This window comes from Lathamus discolor, chromosome Z (assembly GCF_037157495.1).
Source record: "Lathamus discolor isolate bLatDis1 chromosome Z, bLatDis1.hap1, whole genome shotgun sequence".
Lineage (NCBI taxonomy): Eukaryota > Metazoa > Chordata > Aves > Psittaciformes > Psittacidae > Lathamus > Lathamus discolor.
This window is the reverse complement of record NC_088909.1, coordinates 50,484,309-50,503,903: the sequence shown is the minus strand read 5'-3', so window position 1 is coordinate 50,503,903 and position 19,595 is coordinate 50,484,309. Positions and strand designations below refer to the sequence as shown.

Genomic DNA, 19,595 nt, shown 5'->3' with positions numbered 1-19,595 from the left:
TAAACTATTTTCCCAGTACATGAAAAGCATCTGCACTGGTTTTGCTTGGCAGAATATGTCCAAATCTAAAGGCTTCACAGAAGGAGACTGGACTAGCGAGCTAAAAATCTTTATGTACCTACTTTTTTTGTTTACCTTTGGATTTTTTTTTTTCTGTAACAATCCATACATTTCATGTTTCTGACCTTTCCCTTGCTTGCTTTGGACTGCATTCTCACCCACTTCTGTCTCAACAATCTCTACTATTTCTGGGAGTCAGAACAGCAGCACAGTATTTCCTGAAAGTGGCCTTTCTACAAGTGGTGTTCACAAGGTATGACCACTAACCTGTTCATGAACGGGAAAAGTTACTGTCAGACAAACAAAATTCACTCACTGATGGCTAGAATTAAAAAAATTCCACACAGCTTGGAGAAGCATAGGTTTCATTTGTTTTATTTACTAGGCAAGAAGCGCATTATTTTACTGAAGTCAAATTGTGTTAAAAAAAGAAATGCACACATTCAAAGCACATATATCACTTAAAACAGAAACTAATCTTGGAGTTGTTCAGATCAATGAAGCAGCAAAAGGCCAGCACAGTGTTCGGGACACTGGCAGCACTACAGTTTTACAAGTGACATATTTTCAGGCACAAATTTGACTTAGGCATTACCTAATTTTTTAAAGCAGTAACATTAATTTCACAACTGCTGCTGTGAAAGAACCACCACAATTATTAATCTGTGTCTTCTATAACACAAACAAAAAACATTGCTTTAAAAAAATTCACTGAAATAAAAAACCAGATAATGTACAAAAATAGTATAATTCTGTTTTGAAATGGATTGTTCAGTTTTTCTGGTGTTTCTGAAGTGAACTGTAAACATTTGCCTTGTTGAAGGAAAAGATGCAGGCAGAAATAGCAAAGTAAATAGCATACCTGTGAATCTGCTTTCTTAGTTCTTATTTTATGAAGCGGTAAGAGTATTACCTAGCCCGTCCTTTCTTTCAGCAACATGTCAGAGCATGACAACATCTTATACATTATCAAGCATGACAAAAGTTATAAAAGTTGTCTTACACATTATCACTGCTAAACGTTTTTTATGTTTGTAATAGTTTTTGAAGATACTATAACCTCTGGAGTTCAAGAGTGATCCACACTTCCTTGTGAGCACCTGAACTCCAAGATCCATCCAGGCTGCTACTGTTTTGGCAGAATGACCGAACACTGCACTGTTGTCTGAAATACAAAGACAAAGCAGATGAATGCTTCCTCTGCCAACGCACAGCAGAATTACTTTTCAACATAAAAGCCAGACTACATAGCTTCTATATGGATTACAAACAGGCATAGCTCTTTCCATGTGTACAGACAGTATTTCCAGCTTCCTCCGACACCACAAAAATTACAGGGACAGGATACCCTCCAACAGTTCAAGGACTTGACATTACAGCTTCATAAACCTATGTAAGGGGCTTACTGGTACTGAGAACAACAATCATATTGAAGAAACACTAAATTAAAGATGTTAGGCTCACAGGCTACAAATGAAACACTGTGCAGCTTGCTTTTAATTTTTAAGGCTAGCATACCGGCTACATCACATTCCAGAAAGCTCTTTACAAAAATAATCACAATGCTCTGAAAATTAAGTTCCTTAAAAAAAAAAAGTGATTTCTACATGTTTCTTCCATCAATATTGAAGTACAGCTCTCAAGAACAGTAACCTTTCTCTAAAAGTGCATATGGGAAGAGACAGCAGCCAGGCAGAGACAAACTTCAAAGAACTTCTCCTGCCTGGTGAAGTTCCTCCAGTCACAGCAGCCAGATTACAGAACTCAGAGGAAAAGTTTTGTCTATATAGAGATGGTTTCACAGGCTTTCTCAAACACTGGAAGCAGACACTGGCAAATGCCCACATGAGATGCCCAGATGTGTCCTGGATACAGGCTGGCATGGCTTTACATCATCAATAACAGCAGAGTGCCAGCTGCAGTTTTGCTCAGCTCCCTCCTTGTCTGCATTCTTTACCACATTACTGCCGGGCACGCAAGAGGCACTGCCTTCAAGCTCTAGGAAAAGGTGCCTCCAAAAAAGATGAGCTCAAAACACCCGCATCATCTGACCATTAAAATTCCCAGAGGAAAACACACAGAAGAACACATCTACAAAGAGAATAGTTTTTAAAAACTCTTTATGGTTCAACTACACACTCATACAGAGGCACATATATACATCTCTTCGCTCTATTGCAAAACTGTCTCTCTCCTTATTCATTAACACAGAAGCCTAGGACAAATCCCTCATCTATACTACCACCATTTACTGCCTCAAAAAAGATTTTTAGCCTTTTCTGCCCTTACTAAGTAGAATCAGAAGAAGCCTCCAAAGCCTCAGACTTTCCTGTCACTTTTCCAAAGTACTTGTTTAAATTAAAACCAATCAATGACTCCTGGTCTTCTGACATAAGATCTCAATCCTTACTGCCCATACCTAGTTCCTATTTTCAGTTCTTCTAATGCCTTCTGATCAACATTTTTCCTCAGTATATTATCACTCAAACCAAGTTACTATCAGCAAAGAGCCTACACACAAAAGAATTGCCAAGTCCAAGAAAAATTATCTCAGTATTCATCACTGATCAGACAGTAGCAGATGCCTAAGTGTATAAGAAGCTACATGAGAATGGAGTGACCCTTCCTTTGACACGTGTTTTCTTTGCAGCAAATAGTTCAGGGGCTGAGCTGGACGAAGCACTTGAACTGGTGTTCTGAACAGCTGCAATGAACTGAAAGAAGGGTTAGCATTTATTAAAGAGAAGCGTTGCAAACTCAGTGCCAGGTCCTTGCAGTCACCTACTCTTTCACTCCTGATGAAGAATCATGACAGTCATACAAATGAAAGAAACAGAACGATGCCTACTGCAGTACACTTGCCAAAATTGGAGACAGATTCCTAAGTACTTAGGCGGCATTATATACTTGGAAAATTTCCTTGCATGACTGCACAGCCAAAGTAGCTGAGGAATATCTAGCACCTCTTTTTAGATTACTTGTTCAAACTCTGAGAGTTTTTTTTTGTATACAAGGCATACATATGCCTTGTAAACAAAAACAAAAAGTGTAGCCCTCTTCCTCTGAAAATATCTTCTGTGGAGTAGAGGTGAGAAGGAATACTTATTCTGTTGTCTCCCTTACCCATCCATGACACAACTTCCGAAAGACTGCAAAGGGGCAGGGAAAAGTCAGTTAACTTATAAATGCACAGAAGGAACACTAAAATTTCAGATAACCAGGTGATGAAGAGTCATAAACATAACCCAAGACCTTCTAATAAAAAGTAGGTTCTTAGAAAAAAGAAAGAAAGAACCCAAGAGAGGAGTCACCAGAGAATGGTAACTCCCGAAATATCAAAAAAAGTTGTACAGACATCCAAACTATTTTAACATTTTTCTTTCCCTCTATGCTATAATCACAAATGAATGTCAAACATGCCATCACTGGAGGTTATCTAAAACACGTAAGTAAACTCTTGTCTAAGAAAAAAATCTGCCCCCAAATTTCCCATCAATGTATTTTCAAATGTTTTTATCTTCTATTTTTTTTAATGCTTTGTGGATCTAAAACCTGTGGGAGAATACAGTTCTAACAATTTCAGTCTGTTTATTATCTATATATATAACAGACTCCTCTCTCTACATATTAAAGACAGTTTTTAATATGGTTCAGTTTTCTCTGTTTGGATTTTCATAGTTCTGAATAGCTAAGCTAAAACTGAGTAGAGGTACTCGTTTTTCATTTGGATACTCACATGGACTTGTATCTTACCTGTGCTATGAAGAATAACACTTCATCAACAGTATACAGATGTTCTTAATTTTTTTACCTTTTGTAACTCTTAAAACTGAAGCTAGATCTTTGTAATAAAGATTGTGAGAATCTTGTATGGATTTATTTACTCATCTTAAATGGATTTCGATTGTTGAAGCACCTACTCTAAGAAGCTGTGATTTAAGCAGAAACATCTTGGAATGTATACCTATATTACATGCATAAATGCATACATTGCTCCTACTACTCATCAGCACCATGTATACTTACTTTCAGGGTGTGCAGGGTGTCAGTCCATTCCATGGAACCTATCTGAGGTATAGCGGTAAGGAGTATGCTAGTAGCCTTATTTGCATTCCCTTTCAGTGTCTTTAAAACTTTATCCACCGAAACCTAGAAGCACAATAAAACTGAGTGGTGTCTCTTAATTTTGATGGTACATATTTAAAATACCCAAATAAATTAATTTGACTCATACATCTCTAGGTGAAAAGGTGAAGCCTTAAAATATCACAATCTTTTTAGCCAGTAAAAACTTCTTTCCTCTGTGGGTGTATGTGTGATTGTATTTTACACAAATAAGAGAACTAAAGCAGATACATCGTTTTGCACTGAACTGCAAAAGAAAAAGACAAGCAAACAAACCCCAAAACACTAGACAAATTATGGGAAGACAAATCATACACAGAGCTCATGAGCTTCATATACAGATTCCTTGATTCAGGCAAGAGTAGACAATTTTGCTAGTAGTGAGGCCAGTTTATGAAAATGAAAGAAGTAGCAACAACTGATTCTGTTCTTACTTTCACAGTCGTTCACCCACAATAACTCAGAGATACTGATGTAAAAACAGATGTATTTCAGTACATGATCTCTTACCAAAACCTACAGGTTCTCATCCAGATCCCTCAGGACAGGACCCAGAGGAAAAAAAGTTTTACTCACTGCTTCTTCATGTTCCTTCCAGCAGTCATAATCTGTTGCCATGGCAATACTAGCATAACTCATTCCAGCTTCTTTTGCAAGAATCACTTCAGGCACTGTGGTCATGTTGATGACATCAGCTCCCCAGCTGCGAAACATAAGGCTTTCTGCTCGAGAACTGAAACGTGGGCCTTCAATTGTGATCACTGTCCCCTTAGAATGACATTGGAGCCCCAGCTTCTTGGCTGTCTCAATGAGAACCTGCAAAACATGCCAATATCAGGAAAAGGAAATGAATAATTCCCCTTAATGCACTACTTTTGTAACCCATCGAAAAACTTGCATACAAATGAAATTAGCTTTATACAAAGAAGTCAAGCTTCATACAGCTAAAGACGTCCAAAACCAAGGATCAGTTTCACTTTTCTCATGCAGTAAGAAATGTTAATAGTCCTACTATAGGGATGCTGGGGATGGACTATTCATTAGGGACTATAGTGATAGGACAAGGGGTAATGGGTTCAAACTTAAACAGGGGAAGTTTAGATTGGATATAAGGAAGAAATTCTTTACTGTTTGGGTGGTGAGGCACTGGAATGGGTTGCCCAGGGAAGCTGTGAATGCTCCATCCCTGGCGGTGTTCAAGGCCAGGCTTGACAGAGCCTTGGGTGACATGGTTTAGTGTGATGTGTCCCTGCCCATGGCAGGGGGGTTGGAACCAGATGATCTGAAGGTCCTTTCCAACCCTAACTATTCTATGATTCTGTGAATTCCTCTGATTTTGTTAGTATCAGTTGGATTACTGTTTGCAAATGCAGACCAAGAAGACTGGAAAACAGAAAATTTTTGCATGACATTTAGGCTGTGTTTACACTGAGAACAGAATAGTTAAAATGCTCCACTGAGCACTACATTACCACATGGTGGAGTTCAGCTGGTGAGAACAGTAATAGGAAATTTACTTTTTCCAAAGTAAGACTTTGCATTACTATATGCTTGTAAAACACACGCTACGAAGCACATATTACAGAGTACCCTGGGAATCTGTAGAGAAATTATTACTGCATTTTTCCATGCCAGTGACTGAACTGTACACTTTACATATACCACATAGTTACACTTCCAACCGGGACCTTGTATATGGGAAAATCACAATGACTTTCTCTCTTGGTAAATGGCCTGGCTAATGCCGGTTGATACAGCAGGAATAAGAGGGTACCAGCAAGTGTAAATGAGACTAAGACACCTGTAACTGCCCTGAGTAGGAAGGGGAAAGTAACTACAATGACATCTGTTTAAAATTACTATCAACAGAAAATAAAAGCCTAAAAAGAAGGATAAAAGCAGTATGAAAAATAGTGACAGGACAAGAGAGGCCTTTGTAACACAGCAGCAGTGAAAACCTAGCCTGCCACCACCAGAAGCTGACTTGTCAGTATCATTACCCTCACACAGTCCAGGAGGGGCAGCCTTCCTGAAAAAAGCCTTTTAGAAGCCTGCACTCGACACACACAGGCGCAACAAGCTGCGATACTTTGAGTGTGCTATAAGACCTTGTGAGGTGTCTGCTTACTGACATCAGTGGATTGTGTGGAGCAGAACAAGTACACATAAAGCTGGAGTACCCACATCTCACACTACAGGTGAACCTGCACCCGCAGAAGAGGATGGGTGTGCATGTAACCCACATGTGCTGCGAAAGGGTACTTGTTCATACAACTGTGTGAAAATGAGTGTAGGGGTAAAGCGCAGCTTCTGGGGATTAGCCACAGTATGACATTTAAAACCTGTAGGTATTTATTAACACGCTCTAAGTTAATCTAATATTAATCACACTTAATATTGTGGTTTATTGCTGATATTCATTCTGAATATATTATTCAATTATTGCCAACTAATTATATGTTATTAATAAATAAATAGAGAACTTCAATTGTGATTTGACTTAAACCACACTTGAACAGTATTTCCTTGAAACTCTTTACAAAGTTCCAACTTTACTCTCTATAAGTTGTTGCAGCAAGCCTGTTTCTGAAAGCAATAATAACCAAGGCACCCTACATTATTAAAAACTTTACAGCAAGAGAAAAGGTAAATTCCTTTCAGATTATCATTTAATTTACAGAGCATAAACCAAACAAAACACTGGTTTCATGTATTTACACAAATGCAATTTAATATAACATTTTCAGATGTTTTAATGCAAAATTCTTTACATAGTCTATTACATTAATAGTTTTGACTTTATTATTATTGCATTTATCTACAAAATTCCCCTGAACTAAGATAAGTTAGTGAGCTGAAATTATCCCAAGAATGTTCAGGGATAGTTCCAGGAAAAAAGCTTAAGTCTCTTTTATCTGGTATTTTCAAATGAAGTGAAAGTACCTATTTTCAGCCCCACTGAGAGCTCAAAACCACATGTTCTCATGTTCTTTAAAACATCTGTTAGGCTGATTAGAACACATAGGCTAATGAGATAATGATCACATGTGAGACCGGGAAGTACCTAAATGTTTTTCCTCTGTTTAAAAAGAAACATTTCTCTGTTATTTTTCAAAAAATGAACATCTTTTCTAGCTACTCAAGAATCAAATGAAAACTAGCCTTGTCAGGTATTTCCTGCAATCTCAGGAAATGGTTTATGCATATCTACTTACCTTGTTAAAAAAGTGAGAAAGACACACAGTATGAAATACTGCCTATCACTTTGGTAATAACACTGGCTTTAATCAATTTCAGAAAGTGTACAGTTAGTTAGCTCTCAATAAATTTCTTGTATCTGTTGTGACATGACTTCATGCCCAAAGTTAGAAAGCAACTATATACCAACTAACCTCTGGTAAGAGCATGTGGCTAGGCTCCTGCTGCATGAAAATGCAAAGCATTTTGTATAATTTGCTGCTAATTGGAGGAAAGGCAAAAGCATGTACATGTATAATATGCAGTGGTTTGTTTCTTCATGAGATGTAAAATGTTTCTACTTCACTGCAAAACACCTTGATTCCAAGTGCACTGAAGCATTTCTCTACTAACGATGCTGTAGACCAATAGGTCCTCAAATCTGAGAATATACTCTCTCTCTCTCTCTATATATATATACACACACGTATACATATATATATATACAGATATATATATTATATATATATCTGGCATATTTAACCACAGATGCACTCTTCCCAGAAGCTTCTAAGGGTGTTGAGAAAGGGAGCATAGTTTCACACTGCTTAGCCTAAGTGTTTTTGAAGCCTGAAAATCTTGAAATGATGACACTAAGAGCAACAGTTAAGAATAAAAGGCTACTGTAATTTGGCTTGTTTCTAAGTTTAACATCCTTCAAACTGTGCCTTGCCTCTCCACAGTCACCCATTGCTACAATGTAAAGAAGCACAAATGCAATATTGTAATTTCTGTGAATGCCAAAGTACTATTTAATTCTTTGTATTAAGCGCAGAGTGCATCTACCACAGGTGAAGTTTTATTCAGAACAAAAATGAACTAATTCCCTATTTTAATTTCATGCTTTGTCCACTCTGTTGCTTTCTTCTCTGGTTACATGAAATTAAGATCTTTTGTTGTGTTACTAAGATCCTGAAAAAAATCTGGGTTGCCAACTGATGTCTTCTGCATATCTCCCTCAGGAAGACAGCTCCTATAGAAACAAGATTTGTTATTTTCCATGCTTTACAAATGTGACATTTTTCCTTCACACCATGACGTATCTGAGATACAGGAATAAACAGATACAGATTCTCTCTGTATTCTAAGAATGCATAATTAGGCTACTGTATGACAAGAAAGTGCCACAGAAATAACATTTCTATATACTACTACGAAATTCACTAACCTCTCTGGTTTTGGTGCAGAATGGCTCTGCCATTGGAACATGACATACTCCTGAAAGACTGGAATGCTGCCCATCGTAGAAAGTACAATGTCTTTTAGTTGTCCTGGAAAAGCAGAAAACATGCTCAATGAGAAGAACAGGGAGAAAACAGAAGACAAAGCAAGATATTTACACAAATCTGAAAACAGTATTCCTGGGATGGAACAAAAGTATCAGTATGATATTAATGACTACCTGTACAAACCTTTCAGAATTGCACTCGAGAGTATTAACTGTTACTCCAGTTGTGCAGTGTCAATTAATTAGAGAACTTCTGTTGTTAACATACTGAAAAGCCAATTTATTCCTAAATTACACAAACTGCCACAATATGCTGCCATTCTACCCAGAAGAAATTAGCTAAATTTAATAGTCAGACAAGGAATCTCTGAAAATAAGAGCATGGTAAGCTTCTAGGAAGGAAAAGAATCAAGTCTGAATCAAGCTAGTCAAAATAGAGCTTGATCATATTATTTCACTCCTAAATTGAAATTATGAGAATTTATAGGAACAGCTTCCTGAACAAGAGAGGTGTGAATTTAACCAGAAAACCCCTGGAACAGGATGTCTTAATTCTCTCAGAAAGATCACATACATGTATTGGTAGCCTGCAAGTAGAAGAATGTTTTTTTTCTTCCTTTTTTTTTTAACTGAGAAACTGTTTCCTTTCATAGAAATGGTCAAATGCTACAGAAACTGCCATTCAGCATGCCATTCTGACAACGACTCTAGGACTGTTGCCCACCATCACTTTACCTTCAAATGTACTGCCTCAAGCTAATTCAGCTAATTGTATGGCAAACCTCATGTGGAACAAAATTATTTGAGACATTCTTTTCTTCCAATCAGTGTGTCAAATACTGTGCTCTACAGGAGAAAAGTAAGGCAACAGTCAAATTCAACCCACAGCTAAAACACAAAATTTCTGCTGTTACTATTGCCCAAAACAGTTCCCCATCCAAGTAACCAGCAAATATTTAAAAAAAAATACAAGCTATATGTCAGAGTAGATTTGGGAAAAAATAAAAAGAAACACTGGTGAAGTCTTAAGGATGAGATAATAAAACAGTAAAAGAGATCAGCAAATTAAAAACATATGCAATTGGAATTGGAGCAAATGGGAAAAGTCATAATCCATTTTGTGCACTAGGCACAACAGATGCTGTTGGACAGGCCAACAACAGCTTAGAAAAGCTCTGAGGATATTCATCTCTGACTTTCAGATACCCCTGTGTTTTTTGGAGAGAATGGCCACATTATGACATGGTCTAATAAAGAAATCCCACTATTTTAGCACTACATATACAAACTTAAGAAAAACTCTTACAGATGATACAGCTTTGTGAAAGGCAAAAATGCAGACCCTCTCTCCAAAGAGCCGGCAGTGTGACGCCCACTGGCAAAGGTCCTCAGGCAAAAAGACTAATCAGAGAAATCAAACTGTCAAATGAAACAGACTATTAAAACTTGTCTTTAATTCAGTTTTCTGAATTAAGGGGCAGGCTAGTAATGATTTTTAAATTCCTATTACATATTGTTTTCCACACTGAAAGATCCGCAGCTGCTTTTCTGAGTAGCTTCTTGGGTTTCCTGAAGCATGGAACAAGTCTCCTAAAGTTCCCACTCTTCTGCACTGAATGAAACATTGCTCATATATGGGCTACGAGTTACTATGGGTGACCATTTGAATAAACTCTAAATGAAGACCACAGACCACAGAGCTACAGAGTGGGTGAGGTTAGAAAAAAACCCTGGAGTATTCTGGTCCAACCCCCTGCTCAGGCCAGGCCACCTAGTACTGGCTGCCCAGGACCATGTTCAGGTGACGTTTGAGTATCCCCAAAGATGGGGACTGCAGCACCTCTCTGGGCCCCCAATACAGGAGAGAACAAATGTAGGTATACATCTTCAGTCGGAAACAAAGTATTACCAGAAGCGTCACAAAAGCATAAAGAAGCTGCACAAACCATTCCAAACACTTAAAATTGGGTGGAATACCCAAGTAAGACTTCCCAATATAGAACACCTGTAAGCACAAATAACAAATATACCTCTTAAAAAGTGCTACTACATTTTTGAAGTAACTGATGTAGTTGGTGGTCTTTAAATACATTTTTTTTCCCCTGTGCTTGAATTTTTCTACAGGTCAAATAATCAAAGAGGGGAGGACTGACTGGAGTACACAGACTTTGGAAAAAATTTACTTCCTTTTGATTCTTTGCAAATAAAAAATGCTAGCATCTATCCTGTTTTTAAAACTTCCTATCTTTTTGCACTGTGTTGCATTTGATGTCTCTTCTGTAGAGCTTCATTATTACAGTACATATTTTCCTACCTGGCTCCTACTATGTTTTCTTGCACCTTTTCATCTCCTTTCAGGTTCTCAAAATTTATAACAGCCTATGCTCTTATTCATGTTCCCCTCCCACATCTGAGAGCAGAAGATATATTCTCTTCAGAAGACTCTTCCAAAAGAGATGTATGTTAGTTTGTTTGAGGCTATTCTTCAAAGCCTGGTTTTTCTTCTGTGTCTGTTACAGCTGAACTTCTTGTAAGCTCATTCCTGTTTCCTATCATGTCTTTTTGTATGATGTTACTTTTTGCCATAAGAACTGAAGCTATCACCTCATTCCACAAAAACAAAAAAATAAATTAACATTTACAGGTTATTGAACAGTTTAACCCCACTTGTCCTATTTTTCTCTCCCAAAACTAAGAATACAATTAAGCCCAAATGTTACTCACCTGTCAATGAACTGGTCAATTATGACAAGATCACCAGGTTGTATTTCCTCTTGTAATGAACCACAGGCAGTAGTCACTAATACATGGGAACAATTTTCTTCTTTCAATGCCCAGATATTGGCACGGTAATTGACATTTGATGGCATAACTGTATGATGCCTTCCATGTCTGCAAAGATTCATGTTGCAAGAGAGCAAAATAAATTAGACTGAAATTGCCTTCTTTCTCCCAGTTTAAGAGAATTCCAGAAAATGTAATTTCGCTAACACCACTGGAGGTAGAACATTGGAGGTAGAATCATTTCAGCTACTTTCAGTATAGCTTGTTTCCCTAACTGTATTAAGGTTCTCTCAGTATCTGATTTAAGAAGTACTGGTATAGTCTTCTTTTTAAATGAAATATTTTTGGAAAAGGAAAGAAACTTGAAAATATGATCCAAATATACTTTAGCAGCTTCAAAAGCACAAAAAGCATTTTTCTCTGAATTTTTTCAGTTCCATAGATTCTGAAAATCCAATGTAACAAATTTAATCTTCTACACACTCCAACAAAATTGTAAGATTTATATACGCCTACAAATTTTCTGCTCAGAAGTGTGGTTTGCATTCTTCTACCCAGAAAAGAGCGTATCACAGGAAATTAAGACCAGAAAGAACAGAGTCACCTTCCCAAAGAACACTGTAGAATCATTACATTTTTCTCTTTGCTCTTAAAATGATCTGACATCTTTCATAAATTAGAAGAATCACTTCACACTGTTGCAGTGTATTTTTTTACCAAGACAGAAAATACTTAGTCTCATAAGCTTTCGTGTTATCTCTGTCATGTCGACAGAGGTGTATCACTCACGCAGTGACCAAACACATTTGAAAGTTATTTTCAACCATGTAAGAGGAAAGGAGGAACTTAATTTCCCAACTGATTTTTGCACAGAGACCAGAAGGTCTTAAGAACTCATCGACTGGGAACTGGACATTGCACACAACATGACCAAGCACTGTCAGAGAAGGTTCCCATGTTGTCATTAGCGTTTATGGTAAGCTACTAGGCATACAGATTTTTTTTTTTTAATGTAAATTTTTTTGTTGTCATAATCCTCTTTAAGAATATGTATGCCTTAAAAAAAAAATAATCTGACATTCTCAAGCAATTGTGTTATTTTTCCCAAAACACAAAGTGAAGTTGCAAGTTTCTCAGCCCCAGAAGTAAACTTATGAAGGTGTAAAGAAGGGGAAGAACAGTTTTGGTAGGAGGCTAGCCAGACTGGTCAAGGAGGCTTTAAACTAGATGTGTTGGGGGAGGGGGGCATCATTCCATCCCAACACACCCAGTCAGTTGCCAGCACCTATAATAAATGCTCGGAACAATGTAGAGACATTCCAGCTGCTCCAGCCAACGAGCCGGCTTCAATCGGAGCTCGTCTCAGATGCCTCTATACAAACGCCCGTAGCATGGGGAACAAACAAGAGGAATTAGAGATGTGTGCACATCTACAGGGGTATGATATACCAGACATCACAGAAACATGGTGGGATGGCTCCTATGACTGGAGTGTTGGAATGGAAGGTTACAGGCTCTTTAGAAAAGACAGGCCCGGCAGGCAGGGAGGGGGAGTTGCCGTTTATGTTAGGGATAGGCTGGAGAGTATGGAACTCTGTCTGGGGACAGGTGAGCAGTTTACAGAGAGTTTGTGGGTCAGGGTTAAAGGGAAAACAGCCGTGGGAGACACTACTGTGGGGATCTGTTACAGGCTGCCTGATCAAGGAGAACCTGTGGATGAAGCACTCTACAGACAGATAGGAATAGCCTCATGCTCACAGGCCCTTGTTCTCATGGGGGATTTCAACCACCCTGACATCTGTTGGAACGATGGCACTGCACAGCACAAGCAATCCAGGAGGTTCCTCGATTGTGTGGAAGACAACTTCCTTCTGCAAGTAATGGAGGAGCCGACAAGGAGAGGTGCCATGCTTGACCTTGTGCTCACCAACAGGGAAGGGCTTGTTGAGAACGTGGTACTATAGGGAAGCCCTGGATGCAGCGATCACGAGATGGTCGAATTTGAGATCCCCAGGACAGTGAGAAGAGCGTGTAGCAAGCTCACTGCCCTGGACTTCAAAAGAGCAGGCTTTGGCCTCTTCAGGAGCCTGCTTAGTAAGGTTCCATGGGATATAGCCCTGGAGGGCAGGGGGGCCCAACACTGTTGGCTGATATTCAAGGATCACCTGCTACAAGCTCAGGAGTGCTGCATCCCAACTAGAAGGAAGTGCAGCAGGAGGGCCAGAAGACCTCCATGGATGGATAAGGAGCTGCTGAGGAAAATTCAAAGGAAAAAAGAGGCTTATAAAAAATGGAAGCAAGGACAGGTGGCCTGGGTAGAGTACAGGGATGTTGTCCGGGAAGCTAGGGACCAGGTTAGGAAGGCTAAGGCCCAATTAGAATTAAACCTAGCCAGGGATGTTAAGGATAACAGGAAGGGATTCTACAGGTACGTAGCAAACAAAAAACAGACTAGGGACAAAATAGGCCCCCTGAGGAAGCTTTCGGGAGAACTGGCTACGCAGGATTTGGAGAAGGCTGAGGTTCTGAATGACTTCTTCACCTCGGTCTTCACTGGCAAAGGCTCTGACCGCACCACCCAGTTCTTAGAAAGCAGATGCAGGGACTGTGAGAATGAAGACCTTGGGTCCACTGTAAGAGAGGATCTGGTTCGAGACCATCTTAAAAACCTGAACATGCACAAGTCCATGGGACCTGATGAAATCCATCTGCGGGTCCTGAAGGAGCTGGCGAATGAAGTTGCTAAGCCACTGGCCATCGTATTTGAAAAATCATGGCAGTCAGGTGAAGTTCCCGACGACTGGAAAAAGGGAAATATAACCCCCATTTTCAAGAAGGGGAAAATGGATGACCTGGGGAATTACAGACCAGTCAGTCTCACCTCTGTGCCTGGTAAAATCTTGGAGCACATTCTCCTGGACAGCATGCTAAGGCACATGAAAAACAATAAGGTGCCTGGTGACACACAGCATGGCTTCACTAAGGGGAAATCCTGCCTGACCAATTTGGTGGCCTTCTATGATGGGGCTACAGAATTGATGGATAAGGGTAAAGCAGTTGATGTCATCTACCCGGACTTGTGCAAAGCGTTTGACACTGTCCCACACAACATCCTTCTCTCTAAATTGGAGAGATATCAATTTGATGGATGGACCACTTGGTGGATAAAGAACTGGCTGGACGGCCGCACACAAAGAGTTGTGGTCAATGGCTCAATGTCCGGCTGGAGACCGGTAACGAGTGGTGTCCCCCAGGGATCGGTGTTGGGACCGGTCTTGTTTAACATCTTTGTCAGTGACAGGGACAGTGGGATTGAGTGCGCCCTCAGCAAGTTTGCCAATGACACCAAGCTGTGTGGTCCGGTTGATAGGCTGGAGGGAAGGGATGCCATCCAGAGGGACCTTGGCACACTTGTGAGGTGGGCTGATGCCAACCTTACGAAGTTCAACCACGACAAGTGCAAGGTCCTACACCTGGGTCGGAGCAATCCCAGGCACAGCTACAGACTGGGCAAAGAAGAGATTCAGAGCGGCCCTGCAGAGAAGGACCTGGGGGTGCTGGTCGATGAGAAAATGAACATGAGCCGGCAGTGTGCGCTCGCAGACCAGAAAGCAACCGTATCCTGGGCTGCATCAAAAGGAGCGTGACCAACAGGTCGAAGGAGGTGATCCTGCCCCTCTACTCTGCTCTCGTGAGACCTCACCTGGAGTATTGTGTGCAGTTCTGGTGTCCTCAACATAAAAAGGACATGGAACTGCTGGAACATGTCCAGAGGAGGGCCACGAGGATGATCAGGGGACTGAAGCATCTCCCGTATGAAGACAGGCTGAGAAAGTTGGGGCTGTTCAGCCTGGAGAAGAGAAGGCTGCGTGGAGACCTCATAGCAGCCTTCCAGTACCTGAAGGGGGCCTATAGGGATGCTGGGGAGGGACTCTTCGTCAGGGACTGTAGTGATAGGACAAGGGGTAACGGGTTAAAACTTAAACAGGGGAAGTTTAAATTGGATGTAAGGAGGAAATTCTTTCCTGTTAGGGTAGTGAGACACTGGAATCGGTTGCCCAGGGAGGTTGTGAGTGCTCCATCCCGGGCGGTGTTCAAGGCCAGGTTGGATGAAGCCTTGTGTGGGATGGTTTAGTGTGAGGTGTCCCTCTCCATAGCAGGGGGGTTGGAACTAGATGATCTTGAGGTCCTTTCCAACCCTAACTATTCTATGATTCTATGATATGAATGGTTCTAAGTTCCAATGAGGATGTAAATCACAGCTTGTAAGTTCAGCCACCTGTAACCCAAGTTTTACTTTAATATAGTACAATTATGAGATCTTGGCTTAGCATTTCATTTCAGAAAATCAGAAAAATGTTGTCCAGGTGTAATAAAATGCATGAGCAAAGTCCACGTAAGATAAGAAAGGTAAGTAAAACCACAGACAAAAGAGTAATTGCAGAAATGCTTGACACTGAGTAGCTTAATAGAAAAATACTGTAATGAAAAGAATTGAGGCCCTGAGGTCACCAGTGAGTCATAGTTGCCCTGGCCAGCCTCACCCTTCACCCAAACACCCATAAACCTAGGTCCTCCTGCCTCCAAGGTCAGGCCTCAGCCTTCATTCCTGGCCTCAGCTATGTCACAGGTGTGCCTGTCCCCAGCCCTGCCCCCAGGATGGCCTTTAGACCTATGCTGTAGCTTGCCTTGAGACATGTTTTCTGGATGGACTTTGGACACATGCTGCAGCCTTGTCTCCAGCCCTGTCTTTGGCCCTGCTACTCCTACATCTTCTGTTCCTCCTGCCTGGACTCTCTGGGTGGATCCTGGACTCGATTTACCACCTGTGAACTGCTGACAGACACTATCAGCACTTGGCTCTGGCCATGCTGTGAGATGTTTTACTATTCTTATGTTTAATTTAGCAGCACACTGGTCCCAGATATCCATGTTTACACTAGTGTGGTATTTCCATACACTCAAGTGCAGACCCTGCTTCCAGAGTCTCTTTAAGAGATGTCTGAATAACAGTGACTCAGGGAAGGACAACTAGAGGGCATGCAGCCTCCTAAGCAATAAAGATAACAGCCAGAGGACTCAATAATAAAAGGGAATGGTTTGGAAGAGTCTACAGTGATACCAGAGATATAAGTCATCTGGAAACAGGCAATTTCTAAGTTTCACAACAGAAAATTGGAAATACAGAGAGGAGATGGATTACTGGGCTTATCAGGCACTACCTACCTATCACAAGAGCAGGCAGCACCCCCACTGGATTTCCCTTTCCTAACCTAGATGGTAGCTTTTATGCTTTTAGTCCCTGCAGCATCAAATTTGTTCAGAAAAAAAAAAAAAAGCCCACAAAGAACAAGGTGAAGTCAGAGTAAAAATTCAGCTTAAATAATGTAAAAAGAAACTTCAGAGAAAACTTTAGAACACATATTACAAACTCTCTCAAAATGCTCATTTACCTTGCCAACAGCACACAGTCCACATTTTTTATCTTTCCCAATATCAAAGCATCTGACGGCTGCAAAACAAGCAAATAACAATGAGTTACAGCCTCACAATCACATTAGAAACCTTAACTACTACTAAAGTAAGCAGGATAGTTATGAAAGGAAATATTGGTTACCACTGTAGACTCACATTTTCTTCAGCTCTGCTCTGTAATTTCATATGATGGGTTAGTAACGGTATGGTGGGTTAGAACAGGCAGATCTAACATGACACCACAATTTTAATGTGCTCCCGCCAACATTAATATTGCAACTCTGTGCTTTGGGGTTTGAAACAGTAATATTTTCAAATACTTTGAAACAGTATTTCAAACAATGCTACACAAACTTGAAAATGAGCAGCATGTACATGTTGCTTAGTTGATGTAGAATATTTAATTTTTTTTACAGTAACTAGTTTTTAGAATAGAATCATAGGATGGTTTGGGTTGGAAGGGATTTTAAAACTCATGTAGTTCCAACCCCCTGCCACGGGCAGGGACACCTTGCACGAGACGAGGTTGCTTCAGGTGCCATCCAACCTGGCCTTGAACACTGCCAGGGATGAGGCAGCCACAGCTTCCCTGGGCAACCTGTGTCAGCGCCTCACCACACTCATAGTAAAGAACAGCTTCCTTACATCTAAAGATCTTCACGTCTTTATATCTAAATCTACCTTCTTTCAACCTAAAGCCATTCCTCCTTGTCCTATGACTACATGCCCTTGTAAGAAGTTCCTCCCCAGCTTTCTTGTAGGACCCCTCTAGGTACTGGAAGGCTGCTCTAAGGTCTCCCTGGAGCCTTCTCTTTTCCAGGCTGAACAAGCCCAACTCTCCCAGTCTGTCTCCATAGCAGAGGTGCTCCAGCCCTCTGAGCATTTTCATGGCTTTCTCCGGACTTGCTTGAGCAGGTCCATGTTCCTCCTGCACTGGGGGTCCCAAAGGTGAATGCAGTACTGCAGGGGGAGTCTCACAAGAGCAGAGTAGAGGGGCAGGATCACTTCCTTCAATCTGCTGGTCAAGCTCCTGTTGATGTAGCTCAGGATACGGCTGGGTTTCTGGGCTGTGAGCAGACAATGCTGGCTCATGTTGAGCTTCTTGTCAACCAACATCTCCAACCTTTCTCCTCTGGGCTGCTCTCAGTTCATTCTCTGCCCAGTCTGAGTTGATGCTGGGGACTGCCCCAGCCCAGGTGCAGGACCCTAAACTTGGTCTTATTAAACCTTACGAGATTATGAGTATTAAAAGATCAGTAAGTTAAAGACTGGACTCTTTTCTTCGCAAGTGACAGATTCAAATTTTATTGCAAGTGATAGGTTCAAGTTTATATTAATTTATAAATTGGGGTAGAAAGGTGTAGTTTAACTTCTATTTGATGTTCATCCCCACCACAGAACTGAATTCTGGCTTACACTGCTGATGCAGCAAAAATGAAACACCTTTGAAATCCAGCAGGCTTCAGAATCTAGCTGCAGCAGCCAGGGTTTCTTTCCCTATCTACTGCCACCCTAAGTAATTTCAAAAGGCTTCATGGTGGCTGTGTAACAGGCCTAGTTGTCATCTTTAACACGTATTTCCATAGAACACTTTGAGGGCATCTTCCAGGTGACTGCCTGAATACCCTTCTTGCTCATGATTACTAGAAACACGGCAGCAAAACAGAAATATTTTGAGCAAAGAATGTACTTGAAAATGATGAACCAACAGTTTAATTAGGTGAATAATTCACAGATACTGTACTGTGGGTCATTAAAAGAGAGGAAATAAGGATAAATCAGTGGGTGTAAAAGTTATAAGGAAATGAAAAATACAGAAACTTCAAGGTATGTGTTAACCATGTAAGAGTTAGTGCATGCTTCTGTCCCGTTCTCTTTCTCCCACAAGTTCTTTTGAATGCTGTACCTCTCTACTATTATCTCAGTTGTAGTCAGAAGCTTTGAAGTGCTGACAAAATAACAAAACTTACAATGGAGCAATCTGAATTTAAAGCTCAGAATTTTAAAAACAAGATTCAATAAAAGACCCGATAAAATGTTCTCAAACATTAATAATTCATATATGTATTTAAGTACTTCCCCCTTCCAGAAAGTCCAAGTCAGATATATATTACTCAAGTGTTGCAAAACAGAAAAGGAAGCAAAGAACCACAGGCAATAAACCCTAAATGATGACAGTAACAAACAACTGAAATAAATCCCATTTGTCTGTAACACGAATACACATATTGTTCATATGATGCTTACAGAATTCTTTTTTTCCTTGGTCTTACCTCAGAAGCAAGCTAGAACCGAAAAAAAGAATGTACAAGTGAAATAAATACGGAAAACTTGAGATGGAAAAGTATCTCACAGCTTCCTCAAGCCTTCATTTAATCTGTGACCTAGTTTAGGAACCAAGCAATGTACATTGTTTGGGAGAGGCAGATGAAAAGCTTAAGTGTTATGTCACACGGTCTGATTTTCATTCGCAACGTGAGCCCCCTTCCCGTGGTTTGTTTGCAGGTATGCTTATGACCAAAAAAGAGAGGGGGCACCTAAAATAGTTTTCTAGAACAGGAAGATATTTTGCTGACTTGGGGAAAGATAATTTAGAACCAAGTTCTGTTGTCCAGGAAGTAAAACAATCTAACTGAAAGTGTATCTGCATCAAAATTTAATGATGACTATAAATGCTGTTGCAAGC

The 19,595-nt window shown here is 40.3% G+C and overlaps 1 protein-coding gene across 1 annotated transcript in view; it reads right to left on the bottom strand.

Annotated features, from left to right (window-relative positions):
* Window positions 1-421: 421 nt before the first annotated feature.
* MTAP (methylthioadenosine phosphorylase) overlaps window positions 422-19,595 on the bottom strand; it is a 28,260-nt gene continuing 9,086 nt past the window's right edge. Inside the window, exons 3-8 of the mRNA XM_065662623.1 lie at window positions 16,888-16,946; window positions 11,375-11,542; window positions 8,591-8,693; window positions 4,762-5,001; window positions 4,087-4,209; window positions 422-1,225 (exon numbers count right to left, since the gene is read on the bottom strand). Coding sequence (XP_065518695.1) covers window positions 1,187-1,225; window positions 4,087-4,209; window positions 4,762-5,001; window positions 8,591-8,693; window positions 11,375-11,542; window positions 16,888-16,946 — 732 coding nt within the window. The 3' untranslated portion in view covers window positions 422-1,186. The remainder of the gene's footprint in view (window positions 1,226-4,086; window positions 4,210-4,761; window positions 5,002-8,590; window positions 8,694-11,374; window positions 11,543-16,887; window positions 16,947-19,595) is intronic.